The following is a 17,473-nucleotide window of genomic DNA, read 5'->3' as shown; positions in this document are numbered from 1 at the left end:
ATCGCGATTAACTATAGAAATTCAACGATTAATCGCAATTAAGAAAATGTAATCGTTTGACAGCCCTATTTATAAGTCTTACCTACTGCACCTTTAACACAGCGTTAGTGCCAATTCAACATTGTTCGGTTGAGAAGAAGGCTCATATAATTAGGATTAATGATTTTCCTGTATCTTTTTGCTGACTGTTCTCAGGCACTAGGGCTTATACATTAACTCAGAGGTGCAGCTATATCAACTGCTCAGGTGTAGCTTCATTGCACATTAACTTGGACTAAGACAGAGCCTACAACAACCCACTGCCAGCTTGCCTACAATTTCTTCCCTTTTAAGTTTTTCTTTCACACCTCAGCGCACACTTTATGTTAGAGAGCGAGCATAGCCTTGAAACAAATAAAGAGCTGATTGCAAGTCATTCTGGTAACAACATCAATACCTTTACACATGGTAACCACCAAGCCAGAGTGGGAAACTAATTCTTCAGTCTACAGTGAGCCCACAGAGTGCCACACAGATTTTATACCAAGACTGAACATTTATCCAGAGTATGTGGAATGCAGGTGATTCATGCTCAGATGTTTCACATGTGTCATGTGATCACTGCTGAATGTGCTCTGCTTTTGTGAGGGAAGAGAAGTTTGTTGGCTCTGGCTTCTTCTTGGCTGGCTTCAGAGGGGAATTCTGGAGTCTGAATACTTTCATTTGATCGTAATGTCAAATTCTTAGTGAACAGACCTGGACTGACGAGTGTATATACACACAGGGCAAGTTACTGACAAATTACCTCAGCTGACTTCAAGATAACTCAAGAGCCCGAGAAAAATACATGACAATATGTGTGCTAGTTTTAAAATATAAGTTAATTACTGATTAATGCAGTGCTGATTTCTGGCCATGTAGTGCGTTTACTTCCACCACTGGTGAACTGTGATTAATGCTTAGTTATGTAACACTGACTATTGTAACAACTGAAATGGTAGTGCTTTAGAGTAGAGTTATGCTTTGTGGGAAAGCAGAGAAAATATTTAACTCTTTTTATCTAAATGCAACACTCAGAATGAAACCCCATGCCTTTATAATAATCCATACAGATCAATACAGTCAAGTGTTGAACAGTAAACCTGAACACACTCAGTGCGTTTCCATGCACAGCAGTGACCGGGGTATGGTCTTAGCCTGTTTAGGTGAATAACCACGTGCTCCACGTACACATGAGCGGGGACGAATGGGTACCTCCGGTACAGCAGGCGGTGCTCTGCCAACGTACAAATGGTCGGAATAAGGCTTTTTCTTCCGATTGACCATGACCAACGCATTGTTGCTGTTGTTTTTGTCACCGTTGCTTCCAACTGCTCTCTTCTATTTCGGGTCAAAAACCACTGCAGGGTATGGAGAGCGGCAGTTATAACCTACGGAGCACGCACAGACGCATAACCCGAGCTTACCCCGTTTACGGTGTATACATGCACAAATACACTGGTTACTATAAGGGGTTCTCTAGGTCTGTTAACCTGGGTATGAAAACTTCAATTTTAGCCAAGGTAAGGTGTTTCCATGGCGTTTGAGAAACCGGGGTATTGCCTTAACCCGAATATAGTCGGGTGTTTTTAAACTGCAAGCAAACGCACTGAATGATAGATCCGAATGAGTCAATCAGTGTGTTTCCATGCACAGCAGTAACCAGGGTATGGTCCCCGGTTAGTGAATAACCGGGTTATGCCACTTCTCCCCGTATACATGAGTGGGGAAGAATGGGAAGAATGACGGGAGTAACTCTACCTCCGGTACCATAGGTGGCGCTCTGCCAACGCACAACTGGTTTTTTCTTCCGGTTGACCTACGTAATAACAAAGATCCTCTATACTGTCTCTGGTAATATTTACACCGACCGGCCACTAAATTAGTCAAATTTGACAACTTAATTTCTTAATTCATTTACACACGTCACAGCGTAGGAAAGCACAGTGCTCTCGCCAGATGACTGACAACTTGTTTGGCTCATTAACGTTATATCTGTGACCAGTGTCGGGTTGAATGAGCAAGCTAACTTCGTTAGCTAACTAACATTAATGTTAGCTAGCGGGGGCTGCTCGGTCCCTCCACATTTTTGCCGAGACGTGGACATGTCCAGATGTCTGCAGCTCCCTCATCAGGGAGTAAAACAGATGGACCGCAGGCTCTTTGCTGCCAATGGCCCACTGATTTGGGCATCGCTGTTTTGTTGTATGGTATCATAGCAACGACTACGACGCTCACAGCGCTGACGGATTATTTCCGGTTAAAAAAACACTTCAAGTGGCAGTTAAAGCACGCGCAGACGTTTAACCCGATCTTACTCCGGTTAAGGTGTATATATGAAGGTATACCCCGGTTACTAAAGGAGTTCTCTAGGTCTGTTAACCGGGGTATGAGAACTCTGATTTTAACTGGGTTAAGGTGTTTACATGGCGTTTGAGAAATCGGAGTATTGCCTTAACCCGAATATAATAGTTTTTTTTTAAACTGCATGTAAACGCACTGATTGTGTGAAAACTACAAGCAGGAAAACTTAAATATGTTCCAGACTACTGCACATGAATGCGTCACCAGAGCCTTACCTTCCTTCCCACATATACAGGGATGCCAATAATCATGGCGGGAATAGCTATGCCGGCGATGAGTGCGATGCCTACGGGGGCACCCACAAGTGTTCCCAGTTGCCAAAGAATCTTCTTCTTTCTGCTCCATGGCTTCTTCCCCCAGAAAGTACAGCCTGACGGACTGGGAGAGGTAGAGGAGAAAGAAAAGAAAAGAAAAAAATGGAGGCTAAGCTAAGTATTTATCATTCATTTAGTCGATACTGTAATAGGTCTTCAGCATGTTCATCCCTTGTTATACACAACTGAGGAAAAAATGTTTCTCCCTGTGGACTGGAGACAAAGGTCTTAAAGAGATATTTTGCTGATTTAAATCCAGCCCTGTGTCATAGCAGTGTGGGCAGTGTGTGTGGCTTCCCTCCATGGAGCTCCCAGCTGAGGAGAGCAGTCGTCTGCCGAGATCCACCAGATGATGCAAACCTGTCGATTCGCTGGATTTCAGCAGACCTCGTGCACTGGCGCCACAGAGGGAAGCCAAACAGCATTCATAAACACACTGTAGTTTTAGTCGTGCGACAGAAAACTCAGATTGGACAGATAGTCTAGCTAGCTGTCTGGATTTACCCTGCAGAGATCTGAGGAGCAGTTAACCATAGTCCTCACAACTCCACCAGAGTTTAGAACGCCAACACAAAGAAAGAGAAGGGTGAGGGACATCTGGAGGATCTTCCGGTGGCCCCGGAGCAATTCCCTAAATGAATAGTCGTCGATATAGACTAGCAATGGATAAAAGTGACCAATACACATTTTTACAACAGCAAATCGGTTTTGTTTGCCTGGGCATTATGTCAATTACAATCACTTTATGTGTCTTAAAATACTCATGTCCACAGGTAAAACTACAAAATCCATCCAAACTGGGTCATTGTGTATGAAGATCTGTGTATGCGTGTTGACAAACTGACCTCAAGTAGTGCAGGTCTGAGATCTCCTTCATGCAGAGCCAGCAGAACTCACAGCCGCAGACGGCGCAGGTCATGTGGTTACAGCTGCCGTCGTTCATCTTGATGATGTAGGCAGCACAGCGCGGACATGGCTTAATGTCATCAGCTGGAAGGCAGGAGGATAGAAAGAGAATACGATTGCAAGGTGGAATATATAGTTTTACTCACTAGTTACACTTCTGCTATCAAACAATCTAGGCCTGGTCAATCAGGTGACATCTTTCAAACTTCATCATTGTGAGAAAAACATGACAATTCTAACTATTAAAGCATTTAATTAGGCCTGTCAAAATGAACACGATAAGGCAAATTCCTTTTAACGCCACAAATTTGTTTGACGTGCGATTAACGCACGGGTGTTCTAGCAGAAACGAGCTTCCCTGAGCAAAAATAGATAAAGAAAAGGGTCTTTTGAATGGCAAGTTCAGTTTCAAAGCCTTTCCAGATGGTTCTCTCGACAAGACTAAAGTTATTTGCATGTACTGTCGATGTGAATGGATGAAAAATGGGATGTTTAGTTAACCTTTACAAGAGTAAAGAAGAGGGACAATACATTGTGTTAGTATTACCAAGTGATGTTACAGTCAGGTCAATATGCCTATCTGTTATTGCTTGATGGGCTTGAGTTTGCCATATTATGCTTTCAGTATATTTTTTTAAGCATACTGTACATATGAGGTTATTCTGGAGGATATTCTAGACAGTATTTGTCATTATTTTGGATTGTTGCAATAATAATAAACAACTTAAAAATATCCCTTTTAAAGTACATTTAGAACAGATTAAAAAAATGTGTGACTGATTTGTGATTAATTGCGAGTTAACTATGGACAATGATGTGATTAAATATTTTAATCGACTGACAGCCCTACAATTAGGTAAAATGAACAAATTGTTGGCACATTCCACTGCATTCTGACATATGCTACCAAAACCCATATTCCCAATCCATCTCCCATTTAGAGAAGAACTACGCACCATCTATGCACCACCATTACCACAAGTGTAAAATTGTGGTAATGTACTGGCTATAAGTGTGATTGATTTGACAGACATGCATAGGATAAACAGAAAAAGAGAAGAGCAGCCGACCTGCAGCTCCGCTCTCCTGGCTGTAGCTGAGGGAGGACGAGCGGACGGTCCTCAGGTGGAGGCTCTGGGCTCGCTGCTGTCGCGCTGCATCACAGGTCTGGTTGGGATGCCACAGCTGCTTACAGTGGTAACAGAACTCTGTACCACAGCCCTCCCTGCCACACGTGATCTTAGGACAGCTGGCACACCCGAAAGCAATCACTGCATACCTGGTAGAAGACAAACATAACAACAAAAAGTTAAGATTTCATACACAATGACACCACAGAATGAGTCTAAATGCAGCGAGGTTACAGGAAAAACAGAGAGATTGGTGTCTGCAAGTACAAATTAACACCGTAGGGAATAAAAGTAACAAAAATGTAAGTGTCAAGCAAGTGATGCATATATACTGTAAGCTTAGCACAAACTAGAGAGCTGGACCCCAATATGTGACTATTAGTTTGTTGGGTATTCGGTACCCGTATTTGTTTTTAATTTTTTTGCAGATTATTTAACTACACATTTGTGTGTCAAACTTTAGCACGTTTGTGTATTTTGTTTTCTTTGTGTATGAGCATTTCACATGGCTTTTATTTTCATTTTGATTATTTTTGTGTGTACAAATCTTAATAAAAATATTGTTTAAAGGTGCAATATGTAATACTGACAGCTAGTGTTTAAAATAGTTACTGCAGTACAAATTCAAAATACTGGAGAGAGTCGTCTCCCCCGCCCCCTCCAGCCAGACATTACTCCACAGCACAGGGGAGTGCTAACGTTAGATATTAGATATTGACAGTCATAGAAGCCTGTGCTCACGCGGAGCTCTGTACCCAACTGACAGACACACTTTTTCGGCTTAGATTTACGATAGGAACCGCTAAAAACCCCACAACCTCGCCGTCCTCTCCACCCGACGGACAAACACACTTAGAATTACGATAGGAATCGCTAAAAATAACACTACCTTGCCGTCCTTCCCCCCCGACTGAGAACACTTTATTGGCTTAGAATCGCTAAACGCACTGCAAACTCACGGTCCCCCCTCACCGATTTACAGCCGTAGCGCTCTGGGTTTATGTTTTTACAGATATATCTGGGAACCCGGCCTGGCTGTCAAACTGGGCAGTTGATAACAACACGCAGGCCAAAGCACAAACAGAAATTCCGTCACAGAACGGAAATTTCAAAAAGGAGAAAATACTGGCATTAGCATTGTTAAGATGAAAAAAGAAAATGTAGCTGGGGCCTATGTTAGCAGCCTAATCTATCATCTTATACATATATAGTAATGAACTTGTAAAATGGCAAACTAGAAAATAGGGCTGGGCGATATATAGAGAAAATCAAATATCACGATATTCTTGACTAAATACCTCGATGTCGATATTGCGACGATATTGTAAAGTTGACTATTAGTACTTTAAAAAAAATGTATTTACACAATAAGATTTTTGATAAATAATCTCCAGAAATGATTTAATGACTTAGTGGGTAAAGGTAAATAATAGAACAGCTAGAACAGTCTGGTAAGTTCAGAAAATGACATCACTTTACTGTAATGCAGCCTGTAAAACCAGGAAAAGACACCACTTACCATATTACGATATTACGATATCCAAAATCTAAGACGATATCTAATCTCATATCACGATACCGATATAACATTGATATATTGCCCAGCCCTACTAGAAAACCACTTTGTCTCTCTCTTTTCATCAGCACTGTGATCCATCTAGAGGCTGCAGTATAATCCTGACATAACTGATGATGCTTTGTCCATCCTCAATCATTGTGTTGACTGTATGAGCACTTTATGCAAATGCATAATATATGTTGATCTATGATCATGTAAAAATGTCCCATGATGGACTTTTGGTTCCCAGTGGGGATGTGGAGACAACTTCATCCTTAATTGATAACGACAGGGTGACGAGAGTGCACACTTTCAAATGAAGGCCTTTCTATTCTCACTTAAGCAACACCTTTATTAGAGAAACAAATCTTTCTTTCGGGTTGTGGACACTGTCTGAACTGGCTGTCGCCACCACCACTAAATTCACAAGAAACAATTAATTTTCACAAAATAATACTTGGAAACCACAAGGGGAGATAAGGGCAGCATTGCAATTTTGCACAGCAATTGAGTCATGTTTAATGTGAGACTGTTGTACAGACCATCAGCTAGTAAATAACATAATAAGTGTGTTTTGTGTACTTTAACCTGTTTTATTGTATTAAACAGAGTCTGGAGTAGAATCTACAGCTGTTGTCAGTCTGCCTGTTTCCCCCTGTGTCTTCTGCAATTGCATGTGTATTTACATGACACAGAACAGCATAGCAAATCCTCACATTTCTGACAGAGTGACAGCTGAGGTGATGCAATGCATGATGCTTTCAGTCAATAGACAGGAGACAAAAGCAAGGTGCTGACAAGGAGATTGTTCAAGAATAAGAAAAGTTCATCCGTTCAAAGATGACAGCTGCAAAACACTGGCTAGCCAATTTCCTAAAGGGAAACCCTGGAGTGTGTGACGTCGTTGTATCCGAGTGTAGCAGAAGCCTCCCAGCCCTTCTGTGACTGACCCGAGATTAAGTTTCAATCACGGAGCCATGAAGGCCTGGGAGACTTTCTCTGCTGTAGAGCGTTTCCTGGGTTAAAGTATTTTGTTTTTCGCCGCAAAGTGAACTCTGCTCTCCAGCTTAAAAGCGCTGTGTTTCATGTTCTATTTCACTTTAAGATTATTTTCCATTGAATATTGAAGTTCACAAATTGGTGTTTTGGCATGACTGGCCGAATGGCACTATATCCATGGTATTGGAAGGGGGATTTAATTCTTGCACGTTTTGTTTTGTTGTGCATGATGATCTTGTTTTCCAAGATGTGAGCTAGTGGGAGCATATACATGTTGAAGATGAGGTCATCACTGATGTTTCATGAGGCGCTGTTATGGCGATCAGCTGAGAATCCCGCCTACACTGAGAGGCTACTATCCGCAGTGGAAAACAAAATAGAGAAAGGCACCTGGTACCAAAAGTGAGTTGAGCCGAACCATGCCGTGGAAATGAGGCTAAATGGTAATTAATTAAAACAAGCACTAGCAACAGTACATGTGTAAGGGATATTCTTATTACTTTAATAGAACATAAAGTCTTTGAAGACTAGATGAACTTGACTGAAAAACTCTATTCTTTCTCTGAGTTACTGTGTCATTCTTCAGCTGTTGTATTCACATTTTAATTTGCTCTTCCAATGGGCCACTTTACTTCACCGTATATTATTCCCATTAAAGACGGTTCCCTTGGGAAACACGTACCCCACTCCATCTCACACACCACATACAACTACCTCAGCAGGTCAACCTGAGACACCCTGGACATACAGGCACACATCTGCTGCTTTGAGAGAATCTAGAGATTTCCACGGCTTATATGACAGGATCAGTGTGAGCTGCAGCCGAGTGTAGTGTCATTGTGGCTGTTTTCACGTGCTGTGTTTTTAAATTCGCTACTTACCCACAGTCCGGTGCAGGACACCAGCGGCAGTCAGGGTCAGCCACAAGCCACCTCCTCAGCATGAACTCCTCGTACTTCTCCATGAGGGCCCGGTCACCCAGGATCATGCGGATGTCGTGAGGGTTAAAGCGCTCCGAGCACTCGGGGCAACTGATGTTGACACGCGACTCGGAGATCTCGATGCGCAGGTACTGGCGCAGGCAATCCATACAGGAGCGGTGGTGACAGGTCATGATGTCAGGGAAGCTCTCCCTGGAGTGGCGCAGAAGGCACAGCGGGCACTCCAGTAGCTCCGCCCCCATCCCGCCCCCTGCCTTGGAGGAAGAGGAGGAGGTAGAGGAAGAAGGCCCTGAGGCAGAAGAGGTGGAGGCGGCAGCAGCAGCAGCAGAGGCAGCGCCGGCCCCAGCCACAGAGAAAAAGGCAGAGTTCTTGTCATTACACATCTCAGAGTGGATGTTCTCGATACTGGCGATGCCATCCACCCCTCCGAGCCCTACAGGTCCGGGTTGTTGGAGCTCTCGGGACCTTTGACGCCCGGATTTGGGCTCGCGAACCCGCCGTCTGAAAAGGGAGGCCAGGGAGAAGCGCCTCTTCTTGGGGGCCTTCTTCACAGAGGGCAGAGAGATGGAGGAAGCAGTGGACTGCAGGTCCCGGTCAGAGCCACCCAACTGGTGCTGGTGCTTCTGCAGGCTCATCTCTAAGGAGGGAGGGGAGGGGTGTGCCAGGGGGGAGCCAGGGCTGGGCAGCCTGTCCCTCACATGTGCAGGGAGGTCTGGGAGTGGGATGGGGCTGGGAGAAGGGGTAAGGTGGTGGATGGGGGAGGGGGGTCCAGGGTGGGGGGACAGGGCTCCGGAGGGCCCGTCTGCGTTTAAGACATGATGGCTTCTCCTGATCAACCTCGTGGTCACATCTAATAGCCGGATTTTGGCGAAGGGGTGGGGGTCACCTGCTGCGAAACGGATGCAACAGAACCTGGAGTGTAAAAGAAAATTGTGGGAAAAGGCAAAAGAAGGGAAAAGAAGTAGGGGGAGACAGAAAAGAAGAGATTTAATATATGTTAATATTCAATTTCAATAACCACTCAGTGTGAATGCAATGAAACAGAAATGCATACTTTTTCCATTCAGAAACATTCTGAAAAAGTTATACCTCGCTTTGTTTTGTTTTTTTCATCAGTCAACCTAAGACAATAAATCACATTCTGCAGTTCTGAAAGAGGAGGAACATTATTCATTGTTCTACTTCCTAAGCCAAGTTAAATGCATTTCATTTCTCATATAACATTTGTAATAAGGGGATTGGACAATTATCGGCTGTGATATTCCGCTTCTTCAGGAATTCTTATTTTTTTTATGTGATTTCCGATACCAAATGTGTTACTTTGGCTCTGATGCAGTCACCTCTCTCTGGTTGTAGTTCAAGGATGCCGCGGCGAGGAAATTTTCCCACAGGGAAATAATCTCGTGACAACACCGGTGTTACAGATTGAACCACAAACACACCACGGCTGTGCCTCTCTGGCTCTCCGGAAGACAATACAATAACAATCAGCTTCACGATCAAAGAATCTCTCTCTCTCTCGTTGAGAAATACACAAATTTCAATTTGTTTTTGTATTTTGTGCACTTTCCTTGATAATCAAGCAAGTAGACTCAATATACCATGATTTTGCAATCACAAGTATTGTAGATCGCAACTGCAATATGACTTTCTCTCTAAATCGTGCAGCCCTAGATTGTTTACATTTATGTTTTGTAGTTGGCAGTCTCCGCTGCCTTTGCTGGTGCATTGCTTTCTTTCTTTTCAAGTCACTGCCACAAACTGTCAATCGGCGAAATAGAATGAAAATTGGCTACGCTGCTGGACCTGGGTAACATGTCTTAACATGCTGAATGTTAAACTAATCTGAACTTCTGGCAGGATTGCATTGTGGATCACACAAGTATCTCCATGTGCACAAAGTACAAACAAAACAGGGATTCATTCGTAGAAACTTTGCTCTATAGCAGTACTTGGTGTGTCCCTTTAATATATCATTTCAATGCTGGAGGACTGTATAATTGATAAAAAGGTCCACCAAACCTTTCAGGAAATCAAACACACATAACCTCTTGCTATGTATTAAAGCAGCCATATTATGCTCATTTTCAGGTTCATAATTGTATTTTAAGGTTGTACCAGAATAGGTTTACATGGTTTAATTTTCAAAAAACACCATATTTGTGTTGTACTGCAGTGCTCTATCTCACTGCTGCAGATCCTCTTTTCACCTGGTCTCTGTTTTAGCTACAGAGTGAGACCTCTTTTCTTCTTCTTCTTCTGTACTATCTTTGATTGCACTGCACATGCCCAGTAGCTCAGATGTAGATCATGTCAGCTAGCTAGCTCCATAGACAGTAAAAGAAAGGCTGTTTCTACAACTTTGGTCAGTTACAAGGCAGGATTAGCTGGGAGACTTCTAAATGAGGGCGCACATGTAAGTAGTTCTTTTGTAGATTATGGTGAACTTGTGTGTGTTGTAGCAGTGCTTTGCTATTGAGAACGAGGTAGCATGCTAGCGTTAGCATGCTAGCGTTAGCCATAGCGTTAGCATGCTAACGCTACGAGCTAATGGTTGCGGTTAGCCTGCTCGTTTCGGCTTGTGACGTAGAAAGCCGTGCCGATTTTGAACAGCTCACCCAGAGACTGAAGGCAGGACACATTCAGAAACCGTATCTCACTATAAACAGCATGGGTGGATTTTTTTCAAAGTTTGTATGTGTGTGGAAGCACCAGAGACACAACATAACACCCCAAATCCCAGAAAAAGTGATTTTTTCATAATATGGGCACTTTAAGTAAAGATAATGTGGGTTTCAATTTCGACATTAAAGTGATTAAACGGCAAGTCTAGTCTGTTACCTAGGGCCGCACAATTAATCATTCAAAGGATCATAGGTAGGTAGGGCAATTCTTTGTTTTTTAATGTGGAGAAATGTTGTTGACCATGTTGGTATTTTAATAAATGCTGTTTAATATAAGTCCATATGTTTGCTTTGTTTCTTTGTAGGACACGTTTACAGGCAAGAAATGCAAAAGTGCAAATAGCAATCATTTGTTTTGGTTACAGAAGAAAATAAACGCTTTCCCTGAGAAGCATGAGAGAATCGTGATCTCAGTTCTCACAAAAACAAATAGCGATTCTAATGTTATCACCAATATGACCAACGTTCCATACTTGGGTCACGTGATTCAACTGAGCCATCTCCATCCACCGATGAAAACCCTAAGATGCGATCGAAAGCTCTGGAAAAAGCGAGTTAGTGGATCATGAGTTTAGATTATTTTGTCTGAGTGTGCTCTGATGTGTCTGTAAGATCAACAGTGACGGGGCCCAGGCCGTCCTCTGCTGATAATGGCAAACAGGAGGAAGTGTGGAATAATGCTTCGCCTTGGCAGACCGGTTTCTGACGCAGCAGCAATTTAGATAGCGTCTACTGTAAATCACAATGGCAGTTGCACAAGTGGATCGTATTAAAGGGCAACTATTATATAGCATTTTCAGGATAATACTTGCATTTAGTGTTTGTACTAGAACATGTTTATATGCTTTAATGTTAAAAAAAACACTTTATTTTTCTCATCCTGCCCATGGCTGCTGCACCTGTATTCACCCTCTGTATGAGATGCTTTGTAGGAGTGACTGTCTCTTTAAGCCCGCCTCCAGAAAAAAGCACCGTCTGCTGTGATTGGCCAGCGCACTTCCTGGAATCTCTGGAGCCTCCGCTCCATGTTTCACTAGTTGAAGCTGGAGCTACTGCAACGGAGTATATAGCAGTATCGTACCGTGAAAAATCACCAATAGAGGCTTCTAAACCAAATATTACATAACTGGACATGTTCCAGCAGTAAAGTCCAGAAAGACCAGCATTGGCCGAGATTACAGCTATATCACGTTAGCATGTAGCTACTTAATAGTTAGCAGTATGCTAACGTTAGATTGTAGTGTAACGAAGCAGCACTTTCTACCGTCAAAAATGGCAGATTAAGGCTTCTGAACCAAACACTACCCAATCGGACACGTTTCAGCAGTAATGTGACCCGGAATTGGGGAGAAATTAACAACACTGGCAGCCAAGATGACATTGTTTAACATGAAAATCCGACATTATAACATTGTAGATATGACAGAAAACACGGAAACGCATAATATGTGACCTTGAAGATGAACAGCAACAACAATCTGAAAACAAACTATTTTTATTAGGCAAATTTTCCAGGTGACATAAGGACATTTAAGGGACATAAATAAAGCTAGACAGTAGGGGTGCAATGGATCACAAAACTCACGGTTCAGATTTTTGAGTCACGGATCGGATCAATTTCCAGATTAGCACAAAAAAATGGGGGAATTGTCTTTTATGCTTTCCATTTATTACTTAAAGAACTGTCATAGACCCAGCGCATTCAAGCCGGGGAGCGGAGTTCGCTTTCCCGGGGGAAAACAAAGGACTTCCACCCTAGAAATCACAATCTTTTTTCTAAACTTAACTAGCCGTTTTGGTGCCTAAACCTAACTGTTGTCGACGCATAACTCTCACTTTTTGTCACCTAAACTTAACCGTAATGTCCGCCGAAACGACTGGCAGCTTGCGGTGACCTGTACCCGGTTCAAAGCCCCCTTTTCTCAGGGGACTCAACTACCATCTGCCGCTGATACGATTGAGCTCTGTGCGGGCGTCACAGCTTTTTCGAGTTATGGTCCGTTACACCACTAATGAATATTCACAGCCTGAAATTAATCGGCTAAAAACTAGTGATGGACCTATTAAATCGGTTGGCCGATTAATGCCATTTTGAGATAATCGCAGATTATCAGCCCATTTTCAAAACTTTGCTGCGAGTTATAGCCTACAATTAAACAAACTAAACAGAGACAATAACTGTGTTAAATAAATGTTAATTTAAGTTCAGCAATTGTGTCATTGGTTATTATTAAATTGCATTATATTTTTTTAAACAACAGTACGATATCGGCGTTACATATCAGCCCTGGGCCGCCCTGCTTTCTAAATAAAGGCATTGGCCATTGAAAAACTCATATTGGTGGACCACTACTGAAAACACAGCAAAATTATGTTAAATGTCAAGGGGAATGGTCTAACAAACTACAGGCATTGTAAATAAAGCGCTACAGCAAAAATAAAAAGTAATATAAAGCTGCAATATCTTAATATCACAACCTCTAGCCCTACAGGGCCAAAGCACTGTTGTGAAGCTAAATAAAACCGGGGTCAAACAGCACAAGATTTAAGTAACAATTTACAGTAACAAAGACCTAGATAACCATGTTGTATTCCTACAAGATCTTTTACAAAGGCATGATCTTGCATTGGAATTTCGACAGACCTTTACTGGTAATTTCACAATTTCCTGTATGACAAAACATAATTCCTTCTCTGTAATCGCCACGTCTGAGCGTGTTCGTGTGACTAGTCACTCCATAAAATGATAATATCAGGACAGATGGCTTCTGAGCCAATCTGAGTGTTCTGTCCACTTGAGAATTTCACACATTTGAGAGGGTAAGAGAAACAAAGAGCCAAAGAGAGACAGATGGACACTAAAAGTAAAATGGTGCAAAACAAGTTTTTAGAGGTTAGGTCTATTGTTACATTTCAATATAATCCATTCAAGTTTTGCATCGACTGCATAAAATGTGCCAGAGAGTAAAAGACAAATCATGTACAGTAGCAGGTTATTCTACAGTTAAACAACAGACAGAATGTGTCGCAATTTCCTCATTTGTGATAAGTCGACTCATATGGAACTATAACCAACTAAGCCTTCTGAAAATTCTATGTAGTCTTGACACAGCTGCCTTTTTCTGTATCATATGCTGTAATTTGATGATCGTCCTTTTATAAATTGATCTAGCTTTCCAAAAAACTACAGGCTAGTCATTACATGCAGAATTTCTACAGGTTAGATAGACAGAGAAAGTCCATTTGTAGAGGCATAAAAGTCTGGATTTAAAATTACCATCTGAAGCAAGTAATTTGGCCTACTAGACAGCCCACAACAAGATTTGCTGTAAGAAATCTGTCTGGAAGGAAGGGTGGTGATGTGTACGGTTTCTGAGGAAATCCACGTGAGCTATTAAGTATGGATTGCCATCAGAGGCCACAACCTTAACAAACGAACAAAGCCATGTAAAACCGCAGAGATCATCTACACGCAGGAAAGAGAACAGGACTAAAAACAAGTATGAACTTGATAGGCACACTGTTCTAGGGGGTGGCTGACAAGTTTAAACCGTAGGTTTGTACCACAGTTTGCTTCACCCCTGTCTGTACTCTCTGTGATTCTACATCTGTGTTGTGCTTTGTGTTTCTGGGAGCGGTGATGAGAGAACTGAAGAAAGAATGTCTGTTATTTTAGGAGTGTTGCGACTGAGTTCCAGCTTGCTCGCTGGGTGTCCATCCCTGAATATGTATGTGTGTTTATCGGTGCCTTTGGTTACACCTTGGCAATGAAACCATACAGAACATGCTCTCACACATACTGTACATGTGCATATTTTATAAGCACTTATTGCAATAAAACAACTTCCACAATCTGTCAATCTGAATATAAATAATATAAAAAGATTAAAAAAAACAGCACTGAGCACAGCCCCTCTACAGCTGCAACCAAACCACTGACTTCTCTGCTTTTCTGAAACACATACTGCTCTTTCTCCCCAGAACCCCCCCACCCCCCTGTCCTTGCTTTGAGCTAGGTCTGAAATCAGTAAACTCTGATGAGGTGGGCAGAGCTGGCCTTATCTCCTGCACTTTGATTTGAAAAATTGTTTTTTCCCCTCTTGTTATGTTGTAACATAAACTTATTCTCCCATGTTCTTTAGTAGTCTGCACACAGTAACATATATAGTGGGCTTTAAAGAACAAACTTTTAACAGAAAAATCATAGTTTGTCATTTTTTTTTTTTTTTTTGCAACAAAGCACTCGGATGCAAAAAAAAAAAAAAAAAGGGAAGCAGCAAAAGAACATAACAGAAATCCAGTGGAAACCCCCTTTAGCTTTTTCCTTTAGGATGTTGTGCATTTTTCCACAAGCAAAGCTGCAGTCCAATAGTACCACCTTGTTGTGTCACAAAGCTCCCACCTCGTCTAAATCAGCCGAGGAGTGATGGTCCAGGCTTATCGCTGCTGAGCAGATAGCTCTGTGTGTGTGCGTGCGTGCGTGCGATGAGAGGACCGATGATATAGGTAGACTAGCCCAGCGGTCTCATTTGAAGGCCCTGGCTAGGTCCCACTCACAAAACGAAACACCTATGTCAGCTCATCGGCTGCGGGCTGTAGTCAGCAGTAAAGGCTTTTCTTTGAGTGTGCCGATTTAAGTACTTCTTACTCTAAATTGTAGAGTAAGAAATAAAAAGAATGCAAAAAAATACAGGTTGCTTTTTTCCTCGTCCCATCTGGGGGATGTTGTTGAATGTGCTTTGGCATGCTCGATGTGTTTCCACTCACATACCCTACAACTTGGGATGTCATTAAATCATTAATCGCAACTATTTGTATGACAATTAATCGTCAACTAAAATTTCATGATTGTGACAGCTAGGGCTGGGCGATATGGAGAAAATCAAATATCACGATCACTTTTACCAAATACCTCGATATCAATACCGCAACGATATAGTGTTGACTATTGGTGCTTTCACAAAATATTTACACAATGAGATTTTTGATAAATAATCATCAGTAATGTAGATATAATGACTAAGTGGGTAAAGGCAAATAATAGAACAGTTACAACAGTCTGGTAAGTTCAGAAAATGACATCACTTTACTGTAATGCAGCCTTTAAAACCAGGAAAAGACACCACTTATGCCATATTACGATATCCAAAATCTAAGACGATATCTAGTCTCATATCACGATATCGATATAATATCGATATATTGCCCAGCTCTAGTGTTGGCACTCCGAAAAGGACAAAAATATGTCAACTACAGAGAAGAAGCCACAAGTATGCAAAAGCAAACATTTTAAATTGCTCAGGATTACATTTTATAGCATCCACTCTTGTTTCAAATAAAGCGTGTGCAGGGAGGCATGCAGAAGTGACATACTGCTAGACACAGAGTTTGACCACTGCAATGACCACACAGGTTCATCAGAAAAAGGTTCTCAGTAATCTTGGGCAATCACCTTTGACAGCTTCTAACCAGTGTTTCCGTTATATACTTTATTCAGAGGCAGCCCTGGAAGTCATGGCAACCAAATAAACAACAGCGAGTACAGCACTGTCTTCTCAGGCAGAGTGACAAACGGTGATAAAAGCCTTGCCGTTCCCATGGAAACCGCGCTCACATGGTTCTGCTAATTATGACAGCTGCAATAGCTTAGAAAATAGCGATATGGGGCAAATTTGATGAATTTACTGTTTATCAGACCACAAATGTGACAAGAATTAGCTAGCTAGCGCACCCTGCTATCCCTCTGCCTCACTCCTGGCCGCCAGTCAGTGGTTGTAGCAATTCAAATTCAGCCTGCGCAAACCTCATTGCCAGGGACAACAACTGGCTGGTGGACAGCGGCAGCGCTGGGTCTCACCTATGTAACGGCAGTAAGTTTGCTAATTGAGCGTGGAGTCTGGACGGTCCAGGATCAGAAAACTTTCTGTTACCCCCAAATTCTTTTTACCCGCTGCTGAAAAAAAAACCCTAGATGAAACACTGTGTGTTTCCATGCACAGCAGTAACCAGGGTAACCGGTTAAGTGAATAACCAGGTTATGCCACTTCTCCCCGTATACATGAGCGAGGAAGAGCGGGAAGAATGACGGAGTAACTCTACCTATGGTACAGTAGGTGTCACTCTGCCAACGCACAACTGGTCAGAATAAACTGAGAACGAGCCAACGAGCCCTCAAGTGAGCAAGCGTGGAAGCTAGCTAACTAGCCGGATTCTGTTATTCTACGGTATTGAAGGAAAAAATATCCCAATCCCAAAATTGAACACCTACCAAAAGAACAAATCTGAATACTCAAACATTCAGGTCCAGACCTACTCCATACTATGTGAAAGCACAAAAAGTAAGGAAATTTGTGTTTGGTAGATTATTTCTCTGTGGTAACAATGCTTTTTGGCAATACATCTTATACCGTTGGAAAGCCTGTTTAATTCCCTTTCAAATGGTGCCCTATTTGTAAGGAACATGCATTTGTGAGATGAGCAGCAGCGCTGAGTATGTGGGTTGTGCCCATGAAAAATTTGCCAAATCTTCTCTGCCAATGCCAAACAGCTTATTCTGCCA

At 42.2% G+C, this 17,473-nt stretch overlaps 1 protein-coding gene across 2 annotated transcripts in view; it reads right to left on the bottom strand.

The window, feature by feature from the left end:
* Positions 1–17,473, bottom strand: part of LOC116066567 (E3 ubiquitin-protein ligase RNF19A-like) — a 57,450-nt gene that overhangs the window by 29,182 nt on the left and 10,795 nt on the right. For both annotated transcript variants that reach the window (XR_004108990.2, XM_031322708.2), the window contains exons 2-5: positions 8,171–9,142; positions 4,673–4,881; positions 3,542–3,686; positions 2,598–2,760 (exon numbers count right to left, since the gene is read on the bottom strand). Coding sequence is in view for 1 of the 2 variants with exons in the window: in XM_031322708.2 (XP_031178568.1) it covers positions 2,598–2,760; positions 3,542–3,686; positions 4,673–4,881; positions 8,171–8,865 (1,212 nt within the window). In the remaining variant the exon portion in view is untranslated. The remainder of the gene's footprint in view (positions 1–2,597; positions 2,761–3,541; positions 3,687–4,672; positions 4,882–8,170; positions 9,143–17,473) is intronic.

Source organism: Sander lucioperca, chromosome 10 (genome assembly GCF_008315115.2).
Source record: "Sander lucioperca isolate FBNREF2018 chromosome 10, SLUC_FBN_1.2, whole genome shotgun sequence".
NCBI lineage: Eukaryota > Metazoa > Chordata > Actinopteri > Perciformes > Percidae > Sander > Sander lucioperca.
The sequence above is the reverse complement of the archived record's forward strand: the minus strand, read 5'-3'. Positions and strand labels throughout refer to the sequence as shown.